The sequence below is a fragment of the Platalea leucorodia genome, assembly GCF_965183815.1.
Source record: "Platalea leucorodia genome assembly, chromosome: 33".
Lineage (NCBI taxonomy): Eukaryota > Metazoa > Chordata > Aves > Pelecaniformes > Threskiornithidae > Platalea > Platalea leucorodia.
The window spans coordinates 342,666-363,002 of NC_138855.1; the positions used below are offsets into that span (position 1 = coordinate 342,666).

The 20,337-nt window shown below is 71.8% G+C and overlaps 1 protein-coding gene across 1 annotated transcript in view; it reads left to right on the forward strand.

The window, feature by feature from the left end:
* FLNA (filamin A) overlaps positions 1-19,735 on the forward strand; it is a 30,372-nt gene extending 10,637 nt beyond the window's left edge. Inside the window, 36 exon segments of the mRNA XM_082334349.1 lie at positions 283-476; positions 557-670; positions 1,089-1,232; positions 1,323-1,446; positions 1,540-1,700; positions 1,780-1,870; positions 1,961-2,130; positions 2,720-2,837; positions 3,592-3,854; positions 4,404-5,001; positions 5,089-5,262; positions 5,357-5,519; positions 5,863-6,023; positions 6,117-6,287; positions 6,699-6,822; positions 6,897-7,053; positions 7,143-7,332; positions 7,566-7,589; positions 8,358-8,605; positions 8,808-8,910; positions 9,283-9,423; positions 9,623-9,751; positions 9,831-10,004; positions 10,174-10,335; positions 10,569-10,772; positions 10,853-11,005; positions 11,502-11,624; positions 12,039-12,305; positions 13,018-13,155; positions 13,236-13,351; positions 15,645-15,777; positions 16,249-16,266; positions 16,269-16,424; positions 17,509-17,727; positions 18,187-18,402; positions 19,252-19,735. Of these exon segments, the coding sequence (XP_082190475.1) occupies positions 283-476; positions 557-670; positions 1,089-1,232; positions 1,323-1,446; positions 1,540-1,700; positions 1,780-1,870; positions 1,961-2,130; positions 2,720-2,837; positions 3,592-3,854; positions 4,404-5,001; positions 5,089-5,262; positions 5,357-5,519; positions 5,863-6,023; positions 6,117-6,287; positions 6,699-6,822; positions 6,897-7,053; positions 7,143-7,332; positions 7,566-7,589; positions 8,358-8,605; positions 8,808-8,910; positions 9,283-9,423; positions 9,623-9,751; positions 9,831-10,004; positions 10,174-10,335; positions 10,569-10,772; positions 10,853-11,005; positions 11,502-11,624; positions 12,039-12,305; positions 13,018-13,155; positions 13,236-13,351; positions 15,645-15,777; positions 16,249-16,266; positions 16,269-16,424; positions 17,509-17,727; positions 18,187-18,402; positions 19,252-19,439 (6,029 nt within the window). The 3' untranslated portion in view covers positions 19,440-19,735.
* The last annotated feature ends 602 nt before the right edge of the window (positions 19,736-20,337 follow it).

A 20,337-nucleotide genomic window follows, 5' to 3' on the forward strand; every position in this document is an offset into this window, starting at 1 on the left:
GGTATTGTGGGATCCGGGGGGGCTACTGGGGGCCTCCAGGGGTTTTGGGGTGTCCTGGGGGACTTTGGGGGCCCCTTTGGGGTTATGTTGGGGGGGTGGGACCCCTGAGGGGCCTCCGGGGCTCCCCTGGGGACGTTGGGGTGTTCTGGGGGCCTCCGTAGCCCCTCACCGGGGCCCCGGCGATCTCAAGGCCCCGCGCCCCGGGGCGGCGGCTCTTTGGGGACCCCGAGGGGGGGTTTCGGGGCGCCCCTGACCCCCCCCCCCAACTGCCCCCCTCCCCAGGCTTCTCGGTGGAGGGCCCCTCGCAGGCCAAGATCGAGTGCGACGACCGGGGGGACGGCTCCTGCGACGTGCGGTACTGGCCGCAGGAGCCGGGCGCCTACGCCGTCCACGTCCTCTGCGACAACGAGGACATCCGCCGCAGCCCCTTCATGGCCGACATCCGCCCCGCGCCCCGAGACTCCTTCCCCGAGAAGGTGGGGGACCCCCGCGGACCCCCCCGGCCCCCCCCGACGCCCGGGGGACCCCCCCGTAACCCCTCTGCCCCCCTCCACAGGTCAAAGCCCACGGGCCGGGGCTGGAGAAGACGGGGGTGGCCGTCAACAAGCCCGCCGAGTTCACGGTGGACGCCAAAAACGGGGGGAAGGGACCCCTCAAAGTGCAGATGCAGGTGAGGGGGGATTTGGGGGCGAGGGGGGATTTGGGGGCGCTGCCTGGGCGGGAGATGGCACGGGGGGGGTCTTTGGGGGGAGTTTGGGGGGCACCGTCCTGGGTAGGGTGGGGCACAGGCCAGATTTTGGGGGGTTATGTGGTTTCAGAAGGATTTGGGGAGCCCAGGTGCAGGGGCGGTGGCACGAGGGGGATGTGGGGTGCCGGGGGGGGGATTTGGGGGTGCAGCCCCAGTTGGGATGCGATGCGAGGCGGTTTTGGGGGGATATCGGGAGGATTTGGGAGCCCCGGCATCGAGGCAGCGGTGCCGGGGGGGGCGGCGGGGTGGCTTTTCTGTAGAGAAGGGGGTGTGGGTGGGTTGGGGGGGTCGCAGGGTGGGTTTTGGGGGTGCTGACCCCCCCCGCGCCCCCCCCCCCCAGGACGCGGAGGGCAACCCCGTGGACGTCTCCGTCAAGGACAACGGCAACGGCACCTACAGCTGCTCCTACGTCCCCAAGAAGCCCCTCAAGCACACGGCCATGGTGTCCTGGGGCGGCGTCAACATCCCCCAGAGCCCCTTCCGGGTGAGGGGGGTCCCCGAAACCGTGGGGGGGGGGGTCCTGGCCGCCTGGGGAGGCGGCGGGCCTAACCCCCCCTCCCCCCCCAACCCGCAGGTGGGCGTGGGGGCCGGCAGCCACCCCCACAAGGTGAAGGTCTACGGCCCCGGCGTGGCCAAGACGGGGCTCAAGGCCCACGAGCCCACCTACTTCACCGTGGACTGCACCGAGGCCGGGCAGGGTGAGCCCCGGGGGCTGCGGGGGTGCCGGAGGGTCCTGGGGGGGGGCGGTTTCGGGGTGCTGACACACCACACCCCCCCCCCGACCCCCGCAGGGGACGTGAGCATCGGGATCAAGTGCGCCCCGGGGGTGGTGGGCCCGGCCGAGGCCGACATCGACTTCGACATCATCCGCAACGACAACGACACCTTCACCGTGCGCTACACCCCCCGCGGCCCCGGCGCCTACACCATCATGGTGCTCTTCGCCGACCAGGTGGGCCCGGGGGGGCACGGGGCGGGGCACGGGGGGGCCTGGGGTGCAGGGGGCTGATTTTGGGGGGCTCTCCCCGCAGGCCACCCCCACCAGCCCCATCCGGATCAAGGTCGACCCCTCGCACGACGCCAGCAAGGTGAAGGCGGAGGGACCCGGCCTCAGCCGCTCTGGTGAGTTGGGAGGGCGGCAGGAGGGTCCCGGGGGGGGCCCCGGCAGGGACTTGGGGACCCCTCCCCACCCCCCCGTGTGCCCCCCCGCAGGTGTGGAGCTGGGGAAGCCCACCCACTTCACGGTCAACGCCAAGGCGGGGGGCCGGGCCCCCCTGGACGTGCAGGTGACCGGGCCCGGGAAGGGCGAGGCCGTGCGGGACCTGGAGGTGATCGACAACCACGACGGCACCCACACCGTCAAGTACACCCCGCTGCAGCAGGTACGGGGGACCCCGAAACCCCGCACCCCCAAGTACACCCCGCTGCAGCAGGTACGGGGGACCCCGAAACCCCGCACCCCCAAGTACGCCCCGCTGCAGCAGGTACGGGGGACCCCGAAACCCCGCACCCCCAAGTACGCCCCGCTGCGGCAGGTACGGGGGACCCCGAAACCCCGCACCCCCCAAGTACGCCCCGCTGCGGCAGGTACGGGGGACCCCGAAACCCCGCACCCCCCAAGTACGCCCCGCTGCGGCAGGTACGGGGGACCCCGAAACCCCGCACCCCCCAAGTACGCCCCGCTGCGGCAGGTACGGGGGACCCCGAAACCCCGCACCCCCCAAGTACGCCCCGCTGCGGCAGGTACGGGGGACCCTGAAACCCCGCACCCCCAAGTACGCCCCGCTGCGGCAGGTACGGGGGACCCCGAAAAGCCAGCACCCCGTCACCGAAATGCCCCCTCCTGTTGTACCGTGGGCACCCCGGCCCCACCGCAACGCCCCCCCCCCCCCCCCCCCCCGTGCAGCGTGGGGGTCCGGGACCCCCAGCCCTGGCGGGGGGCACCCCCACAGCCGCGCCCTCTCCCCCCAGGGTAATTTGGGGGTGGCGGTGACCTACGGGGGCGACCACATCCCCAAGAGCCCCTTCACCGTCGGGGTGGCCCCCAGCCTCGACCTGGGCAAGATCAAGATCTCCGGCCTGGACGACAGTACGGCGGGGGGCTTGGGGGGCTCTGGGCTGGGGGACCCCCTTAGAGGAGGTTGGGGGGGCTGGGGGGAGCAGGGGGCTTTTGGGGTGGGGGCACGAGGGAGCCAGGGGCAATTTGGGGACCCCCTTTTGGGGGGGTGGCGTCCTACGGAGCCGGGGGTGGTTCAGGGACCCCACAGGGCTGGGGGGAGAAATGGGGGGGTCCTGCTTGCGACGGGGGGGTCTTGGGGGGCTCCCTGCCCGGAGGGGGTTTGGGGTGGGGGGTTTGGGGGGCTCCCTGCCCGGAGGGGGATTTGGGGTGGGCATTTGGGGGGCTCCCTCCCTGGAGGGGATTTGGGGCGAGGGGTCTTGGGGGGCTCCCTGCCCAGGGGGGATTTGGGGTGGGCATTTGGGGGGCTCCCTCCCTGGAGAGGATTTGGGGCGGGGGGGTTGAGGGGCTCCCTGCCCAGGGGGGATTTGGGGCGAGGGGTCTTGGGGGGCTCCCTGCCCGGAGGGGGATTTGGGGCAGGGGGTTCGGGGGGCTCCCTCCCTGGAGAGGATTTGGGGCAGGGGGTTCGGGGGGCTCCCTCCCTGGAGAGGATTTGGGGCGAGGGGTCTTGGGGGGCTCCCTTCCCAGAGGGGATTTGGGGTGGGGGGTCTGGGTGTGGTTTTTTGGAGGGTGTTTATTGTGGGGGTGGGGGGGTTTTTGGCAGGGGGGCGCCCCCGTTTCGGGGTGCGGCCCCCCCCACAGAGCACGCGTCTCCCCCGCCCCGCAGAGCTGGAGGTGGGGAAGGACCAGGAGTTCACGGTGAAGTCCAAGGGCGCCGGGGGCCAGGGCAAGGTGGGGGCGAAGATCACGGGCCCCTCGCGCAAGGCGGTGCCCTGCACGGTGGAGCCGGGGCTGAGCCCCGACAACAGCCTGGTGCGCTTCATCCCCCGCGAGGAGGGGCCCTACCAGGTGGAGGTCACCTACGACGGCGTCCCCGTCCCCGGCAGCCCCTTCCCCGTCGAGGCCGTGCCCCCCACCGACCCCTCCAAGGTGGGTCTGGCCCCCCCGCGGCGGGGCGCTCTGCTTTGGGGGCGTCCCGAGGGGACTGGGGGTCCTGGGGACTTGGCCCCCTTTGGGAGGGGGACCCCGGTGTCCCCAGCGGGTCCCCAGGAGCTGGGAGGGCCCCGGTAAGGGCGACTGGGGTCCCCAGTAAGGGGGTGCTCCTGCTTACGGGGGTCCCCGAGGGCTGGGGGGATCTGTAGGAAGGGGGGGGGGTCCCCAGGGGCTGGGGTCCCCCAGTCAGGATGGTCGGGGTCCCCAGGCGGGGGTGTCCCGGCGACGGGGGTCCCGAAGGGTTGGGTGTCCGTAGCGAGGGAGCGTCCCTGGCGATGGGGGGCCCCAATAAGAGCGTGTCCCTGGCGACGGGGGTCCCCAGGGGCTGGGGGGCCCCAATAAGAGCAGACCCCCGGGGCCGGGGGGGGGTCCCCGGTGCCATGGCTCCCCTCCGAGGGGATGCCCCGGGGAGGAGGGCGTCCCCGGGACCCAGGGGCTCCCCGGCAAGGCCCCCCCCGCCCGACGCGGTGGCCGCTCTCCCCGCAGGTGCGCGCCTTCGGGCCGGGGCTGCAGGGGGGGCTGGCCGGGGTGCCGGCCCCCTTCACCATCGACACCAAGGGGGCCGGCACGGGGGGCCTGGGGCTGACGGTGGAGGGCCCCTGCGAGGCCAAGATCGAGTGCCTGGACAACGGCGACGGCACCTGCTCCGTCTCCTACCTGCCCACCGAGCCCGGCGACTACAACATCAACATCCTCTTCGCCGGCGCCCACGTGCCCGGCTCGCCCTTCCGCGCCCCCGTCCGCGCCCCCTTCGACGCCTCCAAGGTGACGTGCTCGGGGCCGGGGCTGGAGGGCGCCACGGCCGGGCAGCCCGGCCACTTCCGCGTGGACTGCAGCCGGGCCGGCACGGCCGAGCTGACCATCGGCATCGCCTCGGAGGCGGGCGCCCGCGCCGAGGTGCGGGTGGAGGACAACGGCGACGGTACCTACACCATCGCCTACACCCCGCTCAGCCCCGGCGTCTACACCATCACCGTGGAGTACGGCGGGCAGCCCGTGCCCCACTTCCCCAGCAAGGTGCGGGTGGAGCCCGCCGTCGACACCGCCGGCGTCAAGGTCTACGGGCCCGGCGTGGAGGGCAAGGGTGAGCGCGGGGCCGCGGGGAGGGGCGCGCGGGGGGGGGGGCGCGGGGCCGCTTGACGCCCACCCCCGCGTGCCGTCCCCCCCCCAGGTGTGTTCAGGGAGGCAGTGACGGAGTTTGACGTGGACGCCCGGGCGCTGAGCAAGGCCGGCGGCCCCCACGTGAAGACGCGGGTGTCCAACCCCTCAGGGAACGTCACCGAGACCTTCGTGGAGGACCGGGGCGACGGCACCTACCACGTGGAGTACACGCCCTACGAGGAGGGTGAGGCGCGGGGGGTGCGCGGGCGGCGGGGCGGCAGCCCCGGCCTCGGGGTGACGTCCCCGCCGTCATCGTCCGTCCCCCCCCCCCCCGCCAGGCGTGCACACGGTGGAGGTGAACTACGCCGGCAGCCCCGTGCCGCACAGCCCCTTCCGCGTGCCCGTCACCGAGGGCTGCGACCCGGCGCGCGTCCGCGTCCACGGCCCCGGCATCCAGAGCGGCACCACCAACCAGCCCAACAAGTTCACTGTGGAGACCCGGTGAGACCCCGCGCCCTCCCGCCGTCGCCAGCACCCCAAAGCCCCGCTCGGTGCTGAAACCCCAATCCCCTGCCCCCTCCCAGCACCCCTCAAATCCATTGCGGGTGCCCCAAGTCTGCCCGTACGCTTTCCGAGCCCAAATCCTTTCCCCGGCGTCCCCTAAATCATCCCCCTACCCCAAATCTTTCCATACCCGGAGTCTTCCTCATCCCCCCAACACGTCCCTGCGTCCGAAGCGCTCCTCCCAGAGCCCCTAAGCTTCCCCCCCAGAACCATCCAGCCCCTCCTGGGGCCCGGGGGGTTTGGGGGTGCCCGCCTGACCCCCCTGCTCCCCTCGCCCCAGGGGTGCCGGCACGGGGGGCCTGGGCCTGGCGGTGGAGGGTCCCTCGGAGGCCAAGATGTCCTGCACCGACAACAAGGACGGGAGCTGCTCGGTGGAGTACATCCCCTACGAGCCGGGCACCTACAGCCTCAACGTCACCTACGGCGGCCACCAGGTCCCCGGTGAGCGCTCGGGGGGGTCCCGGGAGGCACCGGCGCGAGGGAGGCGGCTGCATCGGCCCCCCCACGCTCACGCCGTCCCCCTGCCCCATCCAGGGAGCCCCTTCAAGGTGCCGGTGACGGACGTGGTGGACTCGTCCAAGGTGAAGTGCGCGGGGCCGGGGCTGACGCCGGGCGTCGTGCGAGCCAACGTGCCCCAGACCTTCACCGTCGACACCAGCAAGGCCGGCGTCGCCCCCCTGGACGTTAAGGTTCAGGGCCCCAAAGGTCAGCGGGGGGCACAGGGGGTCCGGGGTACCCCTGCTTTGGGGCCGGGGGGCCTTTGGGGCACCCAGGGGAGAGGGGGGTCTGGTGTTAAGGGTGGGCGCTGTGCTGTCTCAGGGTGGTGGGGGGTCCTGGTGCACCCCTCGGGTCGCCCCTACGGGGCCCCGAAGCGCCCCTGGGAGGTCTCGGGGTGCCCATGGGCTCCTGTGGGCTCTTGGGGTGTCCCGCGGGACGTCGTGGGGTGCTTCATGGGATGTTATGAGGTCTTGGGGTGCCCCCCAGGGTTCTACGGGGGGTCTTGGGGCGCCCCACGGAGCACTGCAGGCTCTTGGGGCGTTGCCTGGGGGGCCGCGAGGGTCTCGGGGTGCCCCGTGGGGCGCTCGGGAGCGCCCTGACGCCCCCCGCCTCCCCCAGGCGTGGTGGAGCCCGTGGACGTGGCGGACAACGGGGACGGGACGCAGCGCGTCAGCTACGTCCCCTCCCGCGAGGGGCCCTACAGCATCTCGGTGCGCTACGGCGACGAGGAGGTGCCCCGCAGGTGAGGCGGGGGGCGCGGGGGGGCCGGGGCGGGTTTGGGGGGGCCGGTTTGACGCCCCTTCCCCTCTCCCGCAGCCCCTTCAAGGTGAAGGCGCTGCCCACGCACGACGCCAGCAAGGTGAAGGCCAGCGGCCCCGGGCTGAACACGACGGGGGTCCCGGCCAGCCTCCCCGTGGAGTTCACCATCGACGCCAAGGACGCCGGCGAGGGGCTGCTGGCCGTCCAGATCACGGTGGGCGCGGGGCGGGGGGCGCGGGGGCGGGCGGGGGGTCCGGCGACGGGTGGGGGGCGGCCCGGCGACATCCCCCTGCCTCCCCACAGGACCCCGAGGGCAAGCCCAAGAAGGCGACGATCCGGGACAACCAGGACGGCACCTACACGGTCTCCTACGTCCCCGACATGACGGGGCGCTACACCATCCTCATCAAGTACGGGGGGGACGAGATCCCCTACTCGCCCTACCGCATCCGCGCCGTGCCCGCCGGCGACGCCAGCAAGTGCACCGTCACCGGTAAGCGCCGCCGTGGGGGGGGGGCACGCGCGCGGGGACACCCACCGCCCGCCCAGCCGCTTCCAGCCGAGTCACCGCGGGGCGGGGGGCCGCGGGGCGGGCGGCCGCGGGGCGGGGGGCGCGGGGGGCCGCGCCACGTGTGTCTCACTGGATTTCTTGCTTCTCTGCCCACCCCACGTCCCCCCCGCGCCCCCACCCTGTCCCCCCCCACCCCTCTTTTGCCCACGCTGTAGTCTCCATCGGAGGTCACGGCTTAGGTAAGCTCACGGCATGGCTCGCTTGGCGTCGGGGTGCATGCCTGACCCCCTCCCCGCACCCCAAGTTACCCCCACCCCCGCGGAGAAGCGGGGACCTCCCCCGCCGTGGCGCGAAGGAGGGGCCAGGGTCTCGCGTTGGGAGCCCTCGGGCCCCCTTTAATGCTGGGGGCACCCCGCCTTCTCCTGAAATCGTTCATCAGTTAATGACGATGGGTCCCCCCAGCGTCACTTAACAGTCGGGGTTCTCCTTTAACTGGGGGGGCTAGACCTTGCTCAACACGGGGGACCCCCCGTTCTGCTTGCTCTTGGGGGTCCCCCTCCCTCCAACACCAGGGACCCCCTTTGGCCCTGTCCTAATTAGGGGGCAAGCCCCCGACCCTCGTTAAATGGGGGGGGGGGGGGGCCCTTGCGCCAGTGGCTTGAAGCTATGAGCGTTTCGGGGGGGTCCCTGGCTCGGCGCCGCCGTCCTTGAGGACCCCCCATCGCCGGGGGCTCCCCTGGCCCCACGCAGGGCGGTGAGCTGGGGGTCCCGGGGCGTTAGGGGGTGCCCGGCCGCCCCCCCAGGGCAGAGGGGACCCCCGGCCATGAGGTCACCCCCAGGGTGTGGGATGGGGGCGGGCCGTGCCCCGTCAATGCCTCGTTACCCCCTCCCCGTGGCACGGCACGAGCTTCCCCGTGCTCAGCCCGCCCGGGGGCTCGGGTTGGCCCCAGCTTGGGGGGTCCTTCGGCCGTCCCGGGGGGCGGGCAGTCACCCCCCGTCCCCGGCAGGGGCAGGCATCGGCCCCACCATCCAGATCGGGGAGGAGACGGTGATCACGGTGGACGCCAAGGCGGCGGGCAAGGGCAAGGTGACCTGCACCGTCTGCACACCCGACGGCTCCGAGGTGGACGTGGACGTGGTGGAGAACGCCGACGGCACCTTCGACATCTTCTACACCGCCCCCCAGCCCGGCAAGTACGTCATCTGCGTGCGCTTCGGGGGCGAGCACATCCCCAACAGCCCCTTCCAGGTCATGGTGAGTGTGCCGGGGGCGCGGCGTGCGGCGGGCGGGCAGGGCGCCAAGCGGGCGGCGCGCGAGGAGCGTGCGAGGCGGGCAGCGCGCCAGGCGAGATACCGGGCGCAGGCAGCGCGCCAGGCGCGTAGCGGCGGGCGGGGTCGGGCGGCGGCGGCGGTGGCGGCGGGGGGCCCGGCATCCGCTAACGAGCTCGTTTGTGCAGGCGACCGACCGCCCGCTGCTGGGGGTGAACGGGCTGGACATGGCCGGGCTGCGCCCCTTCGACCTCGTCATCCCCTTCACCATCAAGAAGGGCGAGATCACGGGTGAGGGGGGGCGGGTGCCCCAAAACGCCCCGAGCGGGGGGTCCCCAACACCCCCGGTGTCATCCCAGGGGGTCCCCAAAGTCCTCTGGGTGGGGTGACCGAAACAACTCCCTGGGGGGTCCCCAGGCCTCCCTTGAGTCCTTCTGGGGGGTCCCCAAAGCCCCCTCAGCTCCTCCTGGGGTCCCCCCGGGGCAGCCAGGGTCCTCCCAAGGGATCCCCGAAACAGCCAGCGTCCCCCCAGGGGGTCCCCAAGACAGCTAAGATGCTCCCGGGGGGTCCCCAAGACAGGCAGGGTCCCCCCAGGGGCTCCCCGGCCCCTCCCGGGGGTCCCCGGACCAGCCAGCACCCCCTGACCCCCCCGCTCCCCCCCAGGGGAGGTGCGGATGCCCTCGGGGAAGGTGGCCAAGCCCGACATCACGGACAACAAGGACGGGACGGTGACGGTGCGGTTCGCCCCCACCGAGGCCGGCCTGCACGAGATGGACATCCGCTACGAGAACATGCACATCCCAGGTGGGGGGCAACGGGGGGCGCGGGGGGGCCCCCTTGAAGCGTCGTGGCCCTGGGGGTGCCGCGGCGCCATCCCGCGCGCCACCGTGTGTCCGTTGTGACGTCCCCGCAGCCGTGAGGGTCCTCCCGTGGCGGTGGCGGGGGGTGGGGGGTCTCGGTACCCCCCTGACGCCCCCTCTGCCCCCCCCTTCGCCCCCCGCAGGCAGCCCCCTCCAGTTCTACGTCGACTACGTCAACAGCGGCCACGTCACCGCCTACGGCCCCGGCCTCATCCACGGCACCGTCAACAAGCCGGCCACCTTCACCGTCAACACCAAGGACGCCGGCGAGGGTGAGCCCCTGGGGGTCCGCCAGGCGCCTGGGTCCTCCCCGGCAGGCGCGGCCCCCCCTGAACGCCCGTGCCCCCCCAGGAGGGCTGTCGCTGGCCGTGGAGGGTCCCTCCAAGGCGGAGATCAGCTGCACCGACAACCAGGACGGGACGTGCAGCGTCTCCTACCTGCCGGTGCTGCCCGGGGACTACAGCATCGTGGTGAAGTACAACGACAAGCACATCCCGGGGAGCCCCTTCACCGCCCGCATCACCGGTACGGGGGTCTGGGGGGCACCCGGGGTGCTTCGGGTGGTCCCGGGGTCCCTGGAGCGGATCGGGGAGCGGATTCGAAGTCCCCAGGGGGCTTGAGGCCGTTCTGGGGGTGCCTGGGGGAGCCCCAGGCATTTTGGGGTGCCTCCCCGCTGACCCCCCCGTCCCCGCAGGTGACGACAGCCTGCGCCTGTCCCACCTGAAGGTGGGCGCCTCGGCCGACATCCCCCTGGACATCGGGGAGACGGACCTGAGCCAGCTGACGGCCACCGTCACCGCCCCCTCGGGCCGCAAGGAGCCCTGCCAGCTCAAACGCCTCCGCAACGGCCACATCGGTGAGGGGGGGACGCCTGGGGGGGCCCTGGGGCTGTCGGGGTGCGAGGAGCCCGGCCGGCTCCAACGCCTCCGCCGCCAAGCGAGGGGGCGCGGAGGGGGGAGGCGCAAATGCCTCCGCAGCGTCTCCTGACGTCCCCGTGGCCCCGTCCCCTCCGCGGCCCCGCGGCCCCGTCCCCTGCTGCCCGCGTCCCCGCGTCCCCTTGTCCTGAGGCCGGCGTCCCCGTCCCCGCAGGCATCTCCTTCGTGCCGCAGGAGGTGGGGGAGCACCTGGTGCACATCTCGCGGGGCGGGCAGCCCCTGGCCCGCAGCCCCGTCTCCGTCACCATCAGCCAGGCGGAGCTGGGGGACGCCAGCCGGGTGCGCGTGGCGGGGCCCGGCCTGCGCGAGGGACGCACCTTCGAGCCGGCGCACTTCACCATCGACACCCGCGACGCCGGTACGTCCCCATCCCGCGGGAACGGGGCGGGCCGGGGGGGTCCCGGGCGCCGGGGTCCCTGCTGACGGCCCCCTCCCCAGGCTACGGGGGGCTGAGCCTCTCCATCGAGGGGCCCAGCAAGGTGGACATCACCACGGAGGAGCTGGAGGACGGGACCTGCCGCGTCTCCTACTGCCCCACCGAACCCGGCAACTACATCATCTCCGTCAAATTCGGCGACCAGCACGTCCCCGGTGAGCGCCGGGGGCGGCAGCTGGGGGACTGGAAGCGCTGTTGGAGGGTGCCGGGGCAAGCAGCAGCACCGGGAGGGCGTATCAGGGAGGAACTGGGCTTACTGGGGGCGCTGGGAGGGTGTACTGGGGTAATTTGCTTACTGGAGGCACTGGGAAAGCATGCTGGGAAAGAACCTGGGTTACTGGGAGTGAATTGAGGGGTACTGGGAGAGCGTATTGGGGGAAACGGGAGCGCTGGGGGAGCAGCTGGAGGAGCTAGAGCAGCGTCCTGGGGTTACTGGGGGCACTGGGAGGGTATGCTGGGATAACTTGGGTTACTGGGAGCAGAGTGGGAGGGTGCTGGGGGCAATCAGGAGTACTGGGGGGGCGTGGGGAGGGAGCTGGGGGTGCTGAGAGGGGTTCGGGGTGCAGTGGGAGCAGGAGAGGATTGGGGGGGGGGGCTTAGGGGGGTCCCTGGGCCCGGGGGGGGCTGATGTGACCCCCCGCCCCCCCGCAGGGAGCCCCTTCTCGGTGAAGGTGACGGGCGAGGGGCGGGTGAAGGAGAGCATCACGCGCCGGCGCCGCGCCCCCCCCGAGGCCAGCGTGGGCACCACCTGCGACCTCAGCCTCAAGATGCCGGGTGAGCGGGGACGGGGGGCCCCGAGCGTCCCGGGGGGGCCCTGGGGGGCTCTGGAGGCTGCTGGGGGAGGGGGGGGGGGGTAGGAGAGGGTCTGTGGGCTCCCCGAGACCCCCCCGAGGACGCTTTGGAGGTTCCCAAGGACTCATGGGGGTACCAGGGACTGGCTGCTGGGGGGCACAGGGGTCTGGGGGACCCCAGGGACACGCGGGGCGGTGCTGCGGGTCCCTAGAAACCCTGGGGGGACACTAAGGACCCACGGGGGCGACCCCAGAGATGCAGAGGGTCCCCCAAGGACCCACGGCGGCTGGGGTGGGGATGCAGGGGGGGCCCCCAGGACCTCTCCCGGCCCGGGAGGGTCCGCGGGGGGCCAGGGGGAGCCCCAGGACCCCTCCGTGACCCCCCCGTTGCTGGCAGAGCTGAGCGCCCACGAGGTGACGGCGCTGGTGACGGGCCCCTCGGGGCAGGCGGTGGCGGCCCAGGTGCTGGAGGGCGACGGCGGCGCCTACAGCATCCGCTTCGTGCCCGCCGAGACCGGCGTCCACTCCGTCAGCGTCAAGGACCGGGGCCAGCACGTCCCCGGCAGCCCCTTCCAGTTCACCGTGGGGCCCCTGGGCGAGGGCGGCGCCCACAAGGTCCGCGCCGGGGGGCCCGGCCTCGAGCGGGCTGAGGCCGGCGTGCCAGGTGAGCGGGGGGCACCCCAAAACTGCCCGAGACCCCCCCCCGGGGCTGCCCTGACCCCGCTACGGCCCCTGAACCCGCTTGGGGCGCCCCAAAACCCACTTGGGGTTCCCCTAAACGTACGCCCACCCCTGCTGGGGCACCCCAACCTGCTCCAGGCACCCCAAAACTCACCCAGGGACCCTGAACCTGCCTGGGGGGCACCCCAAAGCCCACTCGGGGCTCCCCCCCGACCCCCCCCTTTGGGACCGCCTGGACCCGGCTGGGGCTCCCGAGTCTGCACAAGGCTCCCTGATCCTTCACGGGGCTCCCCAAAACCCATGGGGGGGTCCCAGATCCATCCAGGGCTCCCCAAAACCCACGAGGGGCTCCCAAATCTATCTGGGGCTCCCCAAAACCCATGGGGGGGCTCCCAGATCCATCCAGGGCTCCCCAAAACCCACGAGGGGCTCCCAAATCTATCTGGGGCTCCCCAAAACCCATGGAGGGCTCCCCAAATCTGTCTAGGGCTCCACGAGACCCATGGGGGGGTTCCCCAAACTCACCCGGAGCTCCCCAAAACCTGCTGGAGGTGCCCCCAATCCAGCCCGGGCTCCTGAACTGGGCCCAGGTCCCTTAAACTGGCCCAACTGGGGGGCTGCCCCCCAGACGGGGCGTGACGGGGGGGTCAGGCCTTTGGGGGGGCCCTGACGCCCCGTCCCCACCACCCCCCCAGCCGAATTCAGCATCTGGACGCGGGAGGCGGGCGCCGGGGGCCTCTCCATCGCCGTCGAGGGGCCCAGCAAAGCCGAGATCGCCTTCGAGGACCGCAAGGACGGATCCTGCGGCGTCTCCTACGTCGTCCAGGAGCCCGGTACGGGGCCGGGGAGGGGCCGGGGGGGCCGGGGGGAGGCGGGGACCCCCCCTCGCTGACGCCGTCCCCCCTCCCCGCAGGCGACTACGAGGTGTCGGTGAAGTTCAACGAGGAGCACATCCCCGAGAGCCCCTTCGTGGTGACGGCCGCCGCCCCCTGCGACGCCGCCCGCCGCCTGACTGTTTCTAGCCTTCAGGTGAGGCACCGGGAGAAACCCCCCCCCTCGCACCCCCCGGCTGGGCTCGGGACGGCCACGCGCAGGGCGGGGGGCGGCTGGGGGGCCAGCGTAGCCCCGGGAACGATGTAGTGAGGTTTTCGGGGTGTCTGTAGAGTCAGCGTAGCCCCAGGGGGGCTTTAGTGGGGTTTTGGGGTGTCCATAGGGTCAGTGTAGCCCCAGGGGGGCTTTAGTGAGGTTTTGGGGTGTCCGTAGGGTCAGCGCAGCCCCAGGAACGATTTAGTGGGGTTTTGGGGTGTCCGTAGGGGCAGCGTAGCCCCAGGGGGGCTTTAGTGAGGTTTTGGGGTGTCCGTAGGGTCAGCGCAGCCCCAGGAACGATTTAGTGGGGTTTTGGGGTGTCCGTAGGGGCAGCACAGCCCCAGGGGGGCTTTAGTGAGGTTTTGGGGTGTCCGTAGGGTCAGCGCAGCCCCAGGAACGATTTAGTGGGGTTTTGGGGTGTCCGTAGGGGCAGCACAGCCCCAGGGGGGCTTTAGTGAGGTTTTGGGGTGTCCGTAGGGTCAGCGCAGCCCCAGGAACGATTTAGTGGGGGTTTTGGGGTGTCCATAGGGGCAGCGTAGCCCCAGGGGGGCTTTAGTGGGGTTTTTTGGGGTGTCCATAGGGGCAGCGCAGCCTTAGGGCAGCTTTTGGGGGTTTTTTGGGGTGTCTGTAGGGACAGCGTAGCCCTAGCAGGGGCTTTAGTGGGGTTTTGGGGTGCCTGTGAGGACAGCGTACCCCAGGGCAGCTTTAGTGGGGTTTTGGGGTGTTTAGGGGGGTTCATAGCTCTTGGGGGGCTTTAGTGGGGTTTCAGAGGCGAGCAGGGGGGCGGGCGCTCTTTGCGAGAGCTTCAGTGAGTTTTGGGGTGCCCGGGGGGCTGCAGCGGGGTTGGGGGGGCTCTGTAGCTGCAGCAGGTCTGGGGGTCCCTGCGCTGGCCCAGGCAGCCCCTGCGTCCCCCCAGCCGTCGCGGGGTCCCGGGGGTCTTCTCTCGTGTCTCTTTTAAAGGCTATTAACAGCCCCCCGTCGCCCCCCACCCCGCTCGGGGGGCGACCCCGGGGCCCGGAGGGGCCTTAGCGGGAGAGAACGGCCCCCCAAGACCCCCCCCAGCACCCCCAAACCCCGGCCGGGGACGCCCGGGGCCCCCCGTTCTCTCCCGTTAAGCTCTCCGGCCCCACAAGGTAAGTGGGGTACGGGGTGGGGGCTCCCCTGACACCCCCAAATCCCTCCCCGCCTCCTGGGAGACCCCAACACCCGCGGAGCGCCTGCTGCCCCCCAACCGGGGCGGGGGCTTTCCCCAGCACCCCCAAACCCCTCCCTGCCTTTGGGGGACCCCCGAACCCGGGGTGTCGGTGCACAACCTGCCCCCAAAGCGGAGGGGTTGGGGGGGGGGGCTCCGGCCCCTCGTTGTTTTGGGGCGCGGGTCTCCCCGGGGTCATTCGGGGTAGGGATTTCCCCCTCCCCGGGGGGGATCTTGGGGTGCAGATCCCTCCTGGGGGCGTTTTGGGGTGCAGGGTCCCCCCCGGGTTATCTGGGGGGAGGGTTTGGGGGTGTTCATCCCCCCCAGGGGTTTTGGGGGGAGGGTTTGGGGGTGCTACTCCCCCGGGATTAGGGTTTTGGGGTACCAACCCCCCCCGAGTTGTTTGGGGGGAGGGTTTGGGGGTGTTCATCCCCCCCGGGGGTTTTGGGGGGAGGGTTTGGGGGTGTTACTCCCCCGGGATTAGGGTTTTGGGGTACCAACCCCCCCCGAGTTGTTTGGGGGGAGGGTTTGGGGGTGTTCATCCCCCCCGGGGGTTTTGGGGGGAGGGTTTGGGGGTGCTACTCCCCCGGGATTAGGGTTTTGGGGTACCAACCGCCCCCCCCCGAGTTGTCTGGGGTGAGGGTTTGGGGGTGTTCATCCCCCCCGGGGGTTTTGGGGGGAGGGTTTGGGGGTGTTCATCCCCCCCAGTGTTAGTTTTTTGGGGTATCAACCCCCTGGGGTTTTTGGGGTGAGGATGTGGGGGCATTAACCCCCTCCCCCCGGTTGATTTGGGGCGAGGATTTGGGGGTGTCAGCCCCCCCCCCCCGGTTGATTTGGGGTGAGGGTGTGGCATGCACGTGCACCCCCGGGGGTTTTGGGGTGCAGACCCCCCCCCCCCCCCGAGTCGGCCCAGGCCGGGATGCGGGGGACGGTGCCGGCTCCCTCCCCCCCCGGCTTGGGGGGCTCCCCCCCAGGTTTGGGGGTCCCCCCCCCCCCGCTTTGGGGGGTCCCCCCCCCCCCCCGCTGACGGTCTCTGCCCCCCAGGAGTCCGGGCTGAAGGTGCACCAGCCGGCCTCCTTCGCCGTCAGCCTGAACGGGGCCAAGGGGGTGCTGGACGCCAAGGTGCACAGCCCCTCGGGGGCCCTGGAGGAGTGCCACATCACCGAGGTCACCGAAGGTGAGGGGACCCCGCGCCCCAAAACCCTGCCGCCCTCCCGGGGCGCCCGCCGCGAGCTCCTTCCGGCTGCGGGGGGGGGGTTTGGGGTCCCCCCCGCCCCTCGGGGGGTCCCTCCAGCCCCCTCGGCTGGGTTTTGGGGTTCCAGGGAGGCTGCAGAGCCCCCCCCCCACCCCACCCCCCGGGTGTTTTGGGGCGCGGGGGGGGTGGCCTGGCTGACGCTGCTGGGCCCCCCCCCCATCTGTGGGGGTGCTGGGGGGCTTGGGGGGGGCCTGGGGGGGTTTCGGGGTGCCCCGTGGGGGTCCTGACCTCCCAAGGTCAGGGGGGAGCCGTGGGGTTCGGGGGGGCTCCGTGGCATCTCCGGGAGCCCCCTGGGCTCCGGTGGCCCCTGGGGGGCGTGGGGGGGGGTCCCCGCGGGGCCGGGGGTCCCCACTGACGCCCCCGTCCGTCCGTCCGTCCGTCCCCCCCCCACAGACAAGTACGCGGTGCGGTTCATCCGCGGGAGAACGGGGTCTACTCCATCGACGTCAAGTTCGAGGGGTCCCACATCCCCGGCAGCCCCTTCAAGGTGCGGGTGGGGGAGCCGGGGCAGGCGGGGGACCCCGGCCTCGTCTCCGCCTACGGCCCCGGCCTCGAGGGGGGCACCACAGGTACGGGGCCCGGGGGGCGGGGGGGCCCTGCGGATTTGGGGGGGGGGGGTCTCTGCGGGGTCTTGGGGCACCCTGTGAAGTTGGGGGGCCTCTACGGGGTCTTGGGGGGCCTCTACAGGGTCTTAGGGGACCCCATGGAGTTGGGGGGCTTCTGTGGGGTCTTAGGGGGCCTCTATGGGGTCTTAGGGGACCCCATGGAGTTGGGGGGCTTCTGTGGGGTCTTAGGGGACCCTGTGGATTTGGGGGGGTCTCTGCGGGGTCTTAGGGCACCCTGTGAAGATGGGGGGGCCTCTACGGGGTCTTAGGGGACCCCATGGAGTTGGGGGGCTTCTACGGGGTCTTAGGGGGCCTCTACGGGGTCTTAGGGGACCCCATGGAGTTGGGGGGCTTCTGTGGGGTCTTAGGGGACCCTGTGGATTTGGGGGGGTCTCTGCGGGGTCTTAGGGCACCCTGTGAAGATGGGGGGTCCTCTACGGGGTCTTAGGGGACCCCATGGAGTTGGGGGGCTTCTACAGGTTCTTAGGGGACCCTGCAGGGTCCCTTGGGGTGCCACGTCTCGACGTGGGGCTCCGCAGGGGGCCCTGTGGATTTGGGGGGGCTTCTATGGGGTCTTAGGGCACCCTGTGGCTTTGGGGGGGTCTCTGTGGGGTCTTAGGGCACCCTGTGACGTTGGGGGGCCTCTATGGGGTCTTAGGGGCCTGCATGGATTTGGGGGGCCTCTACGGGGTCTTAGGGGACCCTGTGGATTTGGGGGGGGGTCTCTGTGGGGTCTTAGGGCACCCTGTGAAGTTGGGGGGCCTCTATGGGGTCTTAGGGCACCCTGTGAAGTTGGGGGGGCCTTTACGGGGTCTTAGGGGACCCCATGGAGTTGGGGGGCTTCTACGGGGTCTTAGGGGACCCTGTGGATTTGGGGGGGTCTCTGTGGGGTCTTAGGGGGCCTCTATGGGGTCTTGGGGGACTGCGTGGAGTCGGGGGGCTCCTACAGGGTCTTAGGGGGCCCCGCGGGGTCTCGCTGCGGGGCTCCGCAGGGGGCCCCGCGCCGGGGGGGTCCCTGGGTGCCGACGCCCCCTCCCCGCGCCCCCAGGCTCCCCGGCGGAGTTCGTGGTGAACACGGCGACGGCGGGCCCCGGGGCGCTGGCCGTCACCATCGACGGCCCCTCCAAGGTGAAGATGGAGTGCCGGGAGTGCCCCGAGGGCTACCGCGTCACCTACACCCCCATGGCCCCCGGCAGCTACCTCATCGCCATCAAGTTCGGGGGGCCCCACCACATCGCCGGCAGCCCCTTCAAGGCCAAGATCACCGGTACCGGGGGGATGGGGGGGCAGAAGGGATTTGGGGGGCGGGGGGGACGGCAGGAGGGGATACGGGGGATTGGGGGGGCAGCAGGAAGGGTTACGGGGGGATTGGGGGTGCGGGGGGGCAGCAGGAGGGGTTACGGGGGGATTGGGGGGTCAGAAGGGATTTGGGGTGCAGGGGGGGCAGCAGGAAGGGTTACGGGGGGATTTGGGGGTGCAGGGGGGGCAGGAGGAGGGGTTACGGGGGGATTGGGGGGACAGAAGGGTTTGGGGAGAGGTTTGGGGGGTTTGGGAAGGGCTGGGGGGGATTTGGGGGGTCCGAAGGGATTTGGGGTGCGGGAGAAAGCGTAATGGGGGGCTGGGGGGGGTCTGGGGGTCACGGGGCTGTGGTGGGGGAGACGGGGGGATCTGGGGGGCAGCCGGCCGGGGTCCGGGGGGCTGGGGGCGCTGACGCCCCCCCCCGCAGGGCCCCGCCTGGTGAGCAGCCACAGCCTGCGCGAGAGCTCCTCGGTGCTGGTGGAGGCGGGGGGCCGCCCCGAGGCCGGGGGGGCGGCGGCGGGGGCCCCCCCGGGCGCCCCCAAGTTCTCCTCGGACGCCAGCAAGGTGGTGGCCAAGGGGCTGGGGCTGAACAAGGCCTTCGTCGGGCAGAAGAACTCCTTCACCGTCGACTGCAGCAAGGCGGGTGGGTGGCGGGGCTTGGGGTGCCCCCCCGTGGGCTTGGGGTGCCCTCCATGGGTTTGGGGTGCCCCCCCGGGCTTGGGGTGACCCCCCGTGGGCTTGGGGTGACCTCCATGGGCTTGGGGTGCCCCCTATGGGTTTGAGGGTGCCCCCTGTGGGTTTGGGGTGCCCCCGGTGGGTTTGGGGTGCCCCCGGTGGGTTTTGGGGGTGCCCCCCCGTGGGTTTGGGGTGCCCCCCATGGGTTTTGGGGTGCCCCCCCGGTGGGTTTGGGGTGCCCCCATGGGCTTGGGGTGCCCCCTATGGGTTTGAGGGTGCCCCCTGTGGGTTTGGGGTGACCCCCATGGGTTTGGGGGTCCCCCTGTGGGTTTGGGGTGCCCCCGGTGGGTTTGAGGGTGCCCCCCGGGGTTTGGTGTGACCCTGTGGGTTTGGGGTGCCCCCCCGGTGGGTTTGGGGGTCCCCCCGTGGGTTTGGGGTGCCCCCCCGTGGGTTTGGGGTGCCCCCGGTGGGTTTGGGGGTGCCCCCCGTGGGTTTGGGGTGCCCCCCCATGGGTTTGGGGGTCCCCCCGTGGGTTTGGGGTGCCCCCGGTGCGGTGTTGGGGAGGGGGCGGCGGCTGGGTCCCGCTGTGGGTCGGGGGGTGTTTGGGGGGCCGTTTTTTGGGGGTGTCTTTGGTGGGGGGGGGCTGGTTTTTGGGGTGCAGCTTTTTAGGGTGCTGTTGGGGGGGGCTCTTTTCTTCCCGATGCCTCAGGGGAGAGGGATGCCTCAGGGGAGAGGGGAGGCGCTCGGGGGGTCTTTGGGGGAGACCCTCCCGTGTTTGGGGGCCCCCCCCGGTCTGACGCCCCCCCCCCCCCCGCAGGGAACAACATGCTGCTGGTGGGGGTGCAGGGCCCCCGCACCCCCTGCGAGGAGATCGTGGTGAAGCACCTGGGCAACCAGCTGTACAACGTGGGCTACCTGCTGCGGGAGCGGGGCGACTACCTGCTGGTGGTCAAGTGGGGGGACCAGCACGTCCCCAACAGCCCCTTCCGCGTCACCGTGCCCTGAGGGGCGCCCCGCCCCCAGCCCGCCCCCGCACGGCGCTGGGGACCCCCCACCCTGGGGACCCCCCACCCTGGGGACCCCCCCCCACCTTGGGGACCACCCCCACCTTGGGGACCACCCCCACTTTGGGGGACCCCCCCAGTTTGGGAGGACCCCCCCCACTTTGGGGACCCCCCCCAGTTTGGGGACCCCCCCCACTTTGGGGGACCCCCCACCGGGGGGAGCCCCCCTTGCCCCCCCCCGGGCCCCCCACACCCGCCACCGCTGCCCCCCGCCACCCCCCTCACGCCGCCCCCCCCCCCAACCCCGGGGCAGGGAGGAGCCCCCCCCCCCCCCCCGCAGCCGGACCCCTCCCCCCCTCCCCTCCCCTCCCCCCCCTTGGTTTTTTTTATTTTATTTTAATTTTTTACCTTGACCCCGGGGCCCGGCGCTGCCCCTCCCCCCCCCGCGTCCGGGGGGGCCAATAAAGACTCGTTCTGCTTCATCCCCGCCCCCGCCGGGGGCCCTGTACGTTGGGGGGGGGCCCTATACGTTGGGGGGGGGCCCTATATACTGGGGAGGGTCCCTATGCATTGGGCTGGTTCACATAGGGGGTCCCTATACATTGGGGGGTCCCCTATATAGTGGGGAGGGTCCCTATGCATTGGGCTGGTTCACATGGGGGGGGTCCGTATACACTGGGGTGGTTCACATAGGGGGTCCCTGTACATGGGGGGGTCCCTATACATTGGGGGGGACCCTATATACTGGGGAGAGTCCCAATACTTTGAGGGGGGGTCCCCTATATACTGGGGAGGGTCCCTTTACATTGGGATGGTTCACATTGGGGGGGCCCCTATACATTGGATGGTCCCCTATACATTGGGGTGGTTCACATAGGGGGTCCCTGTACATGGAGGGG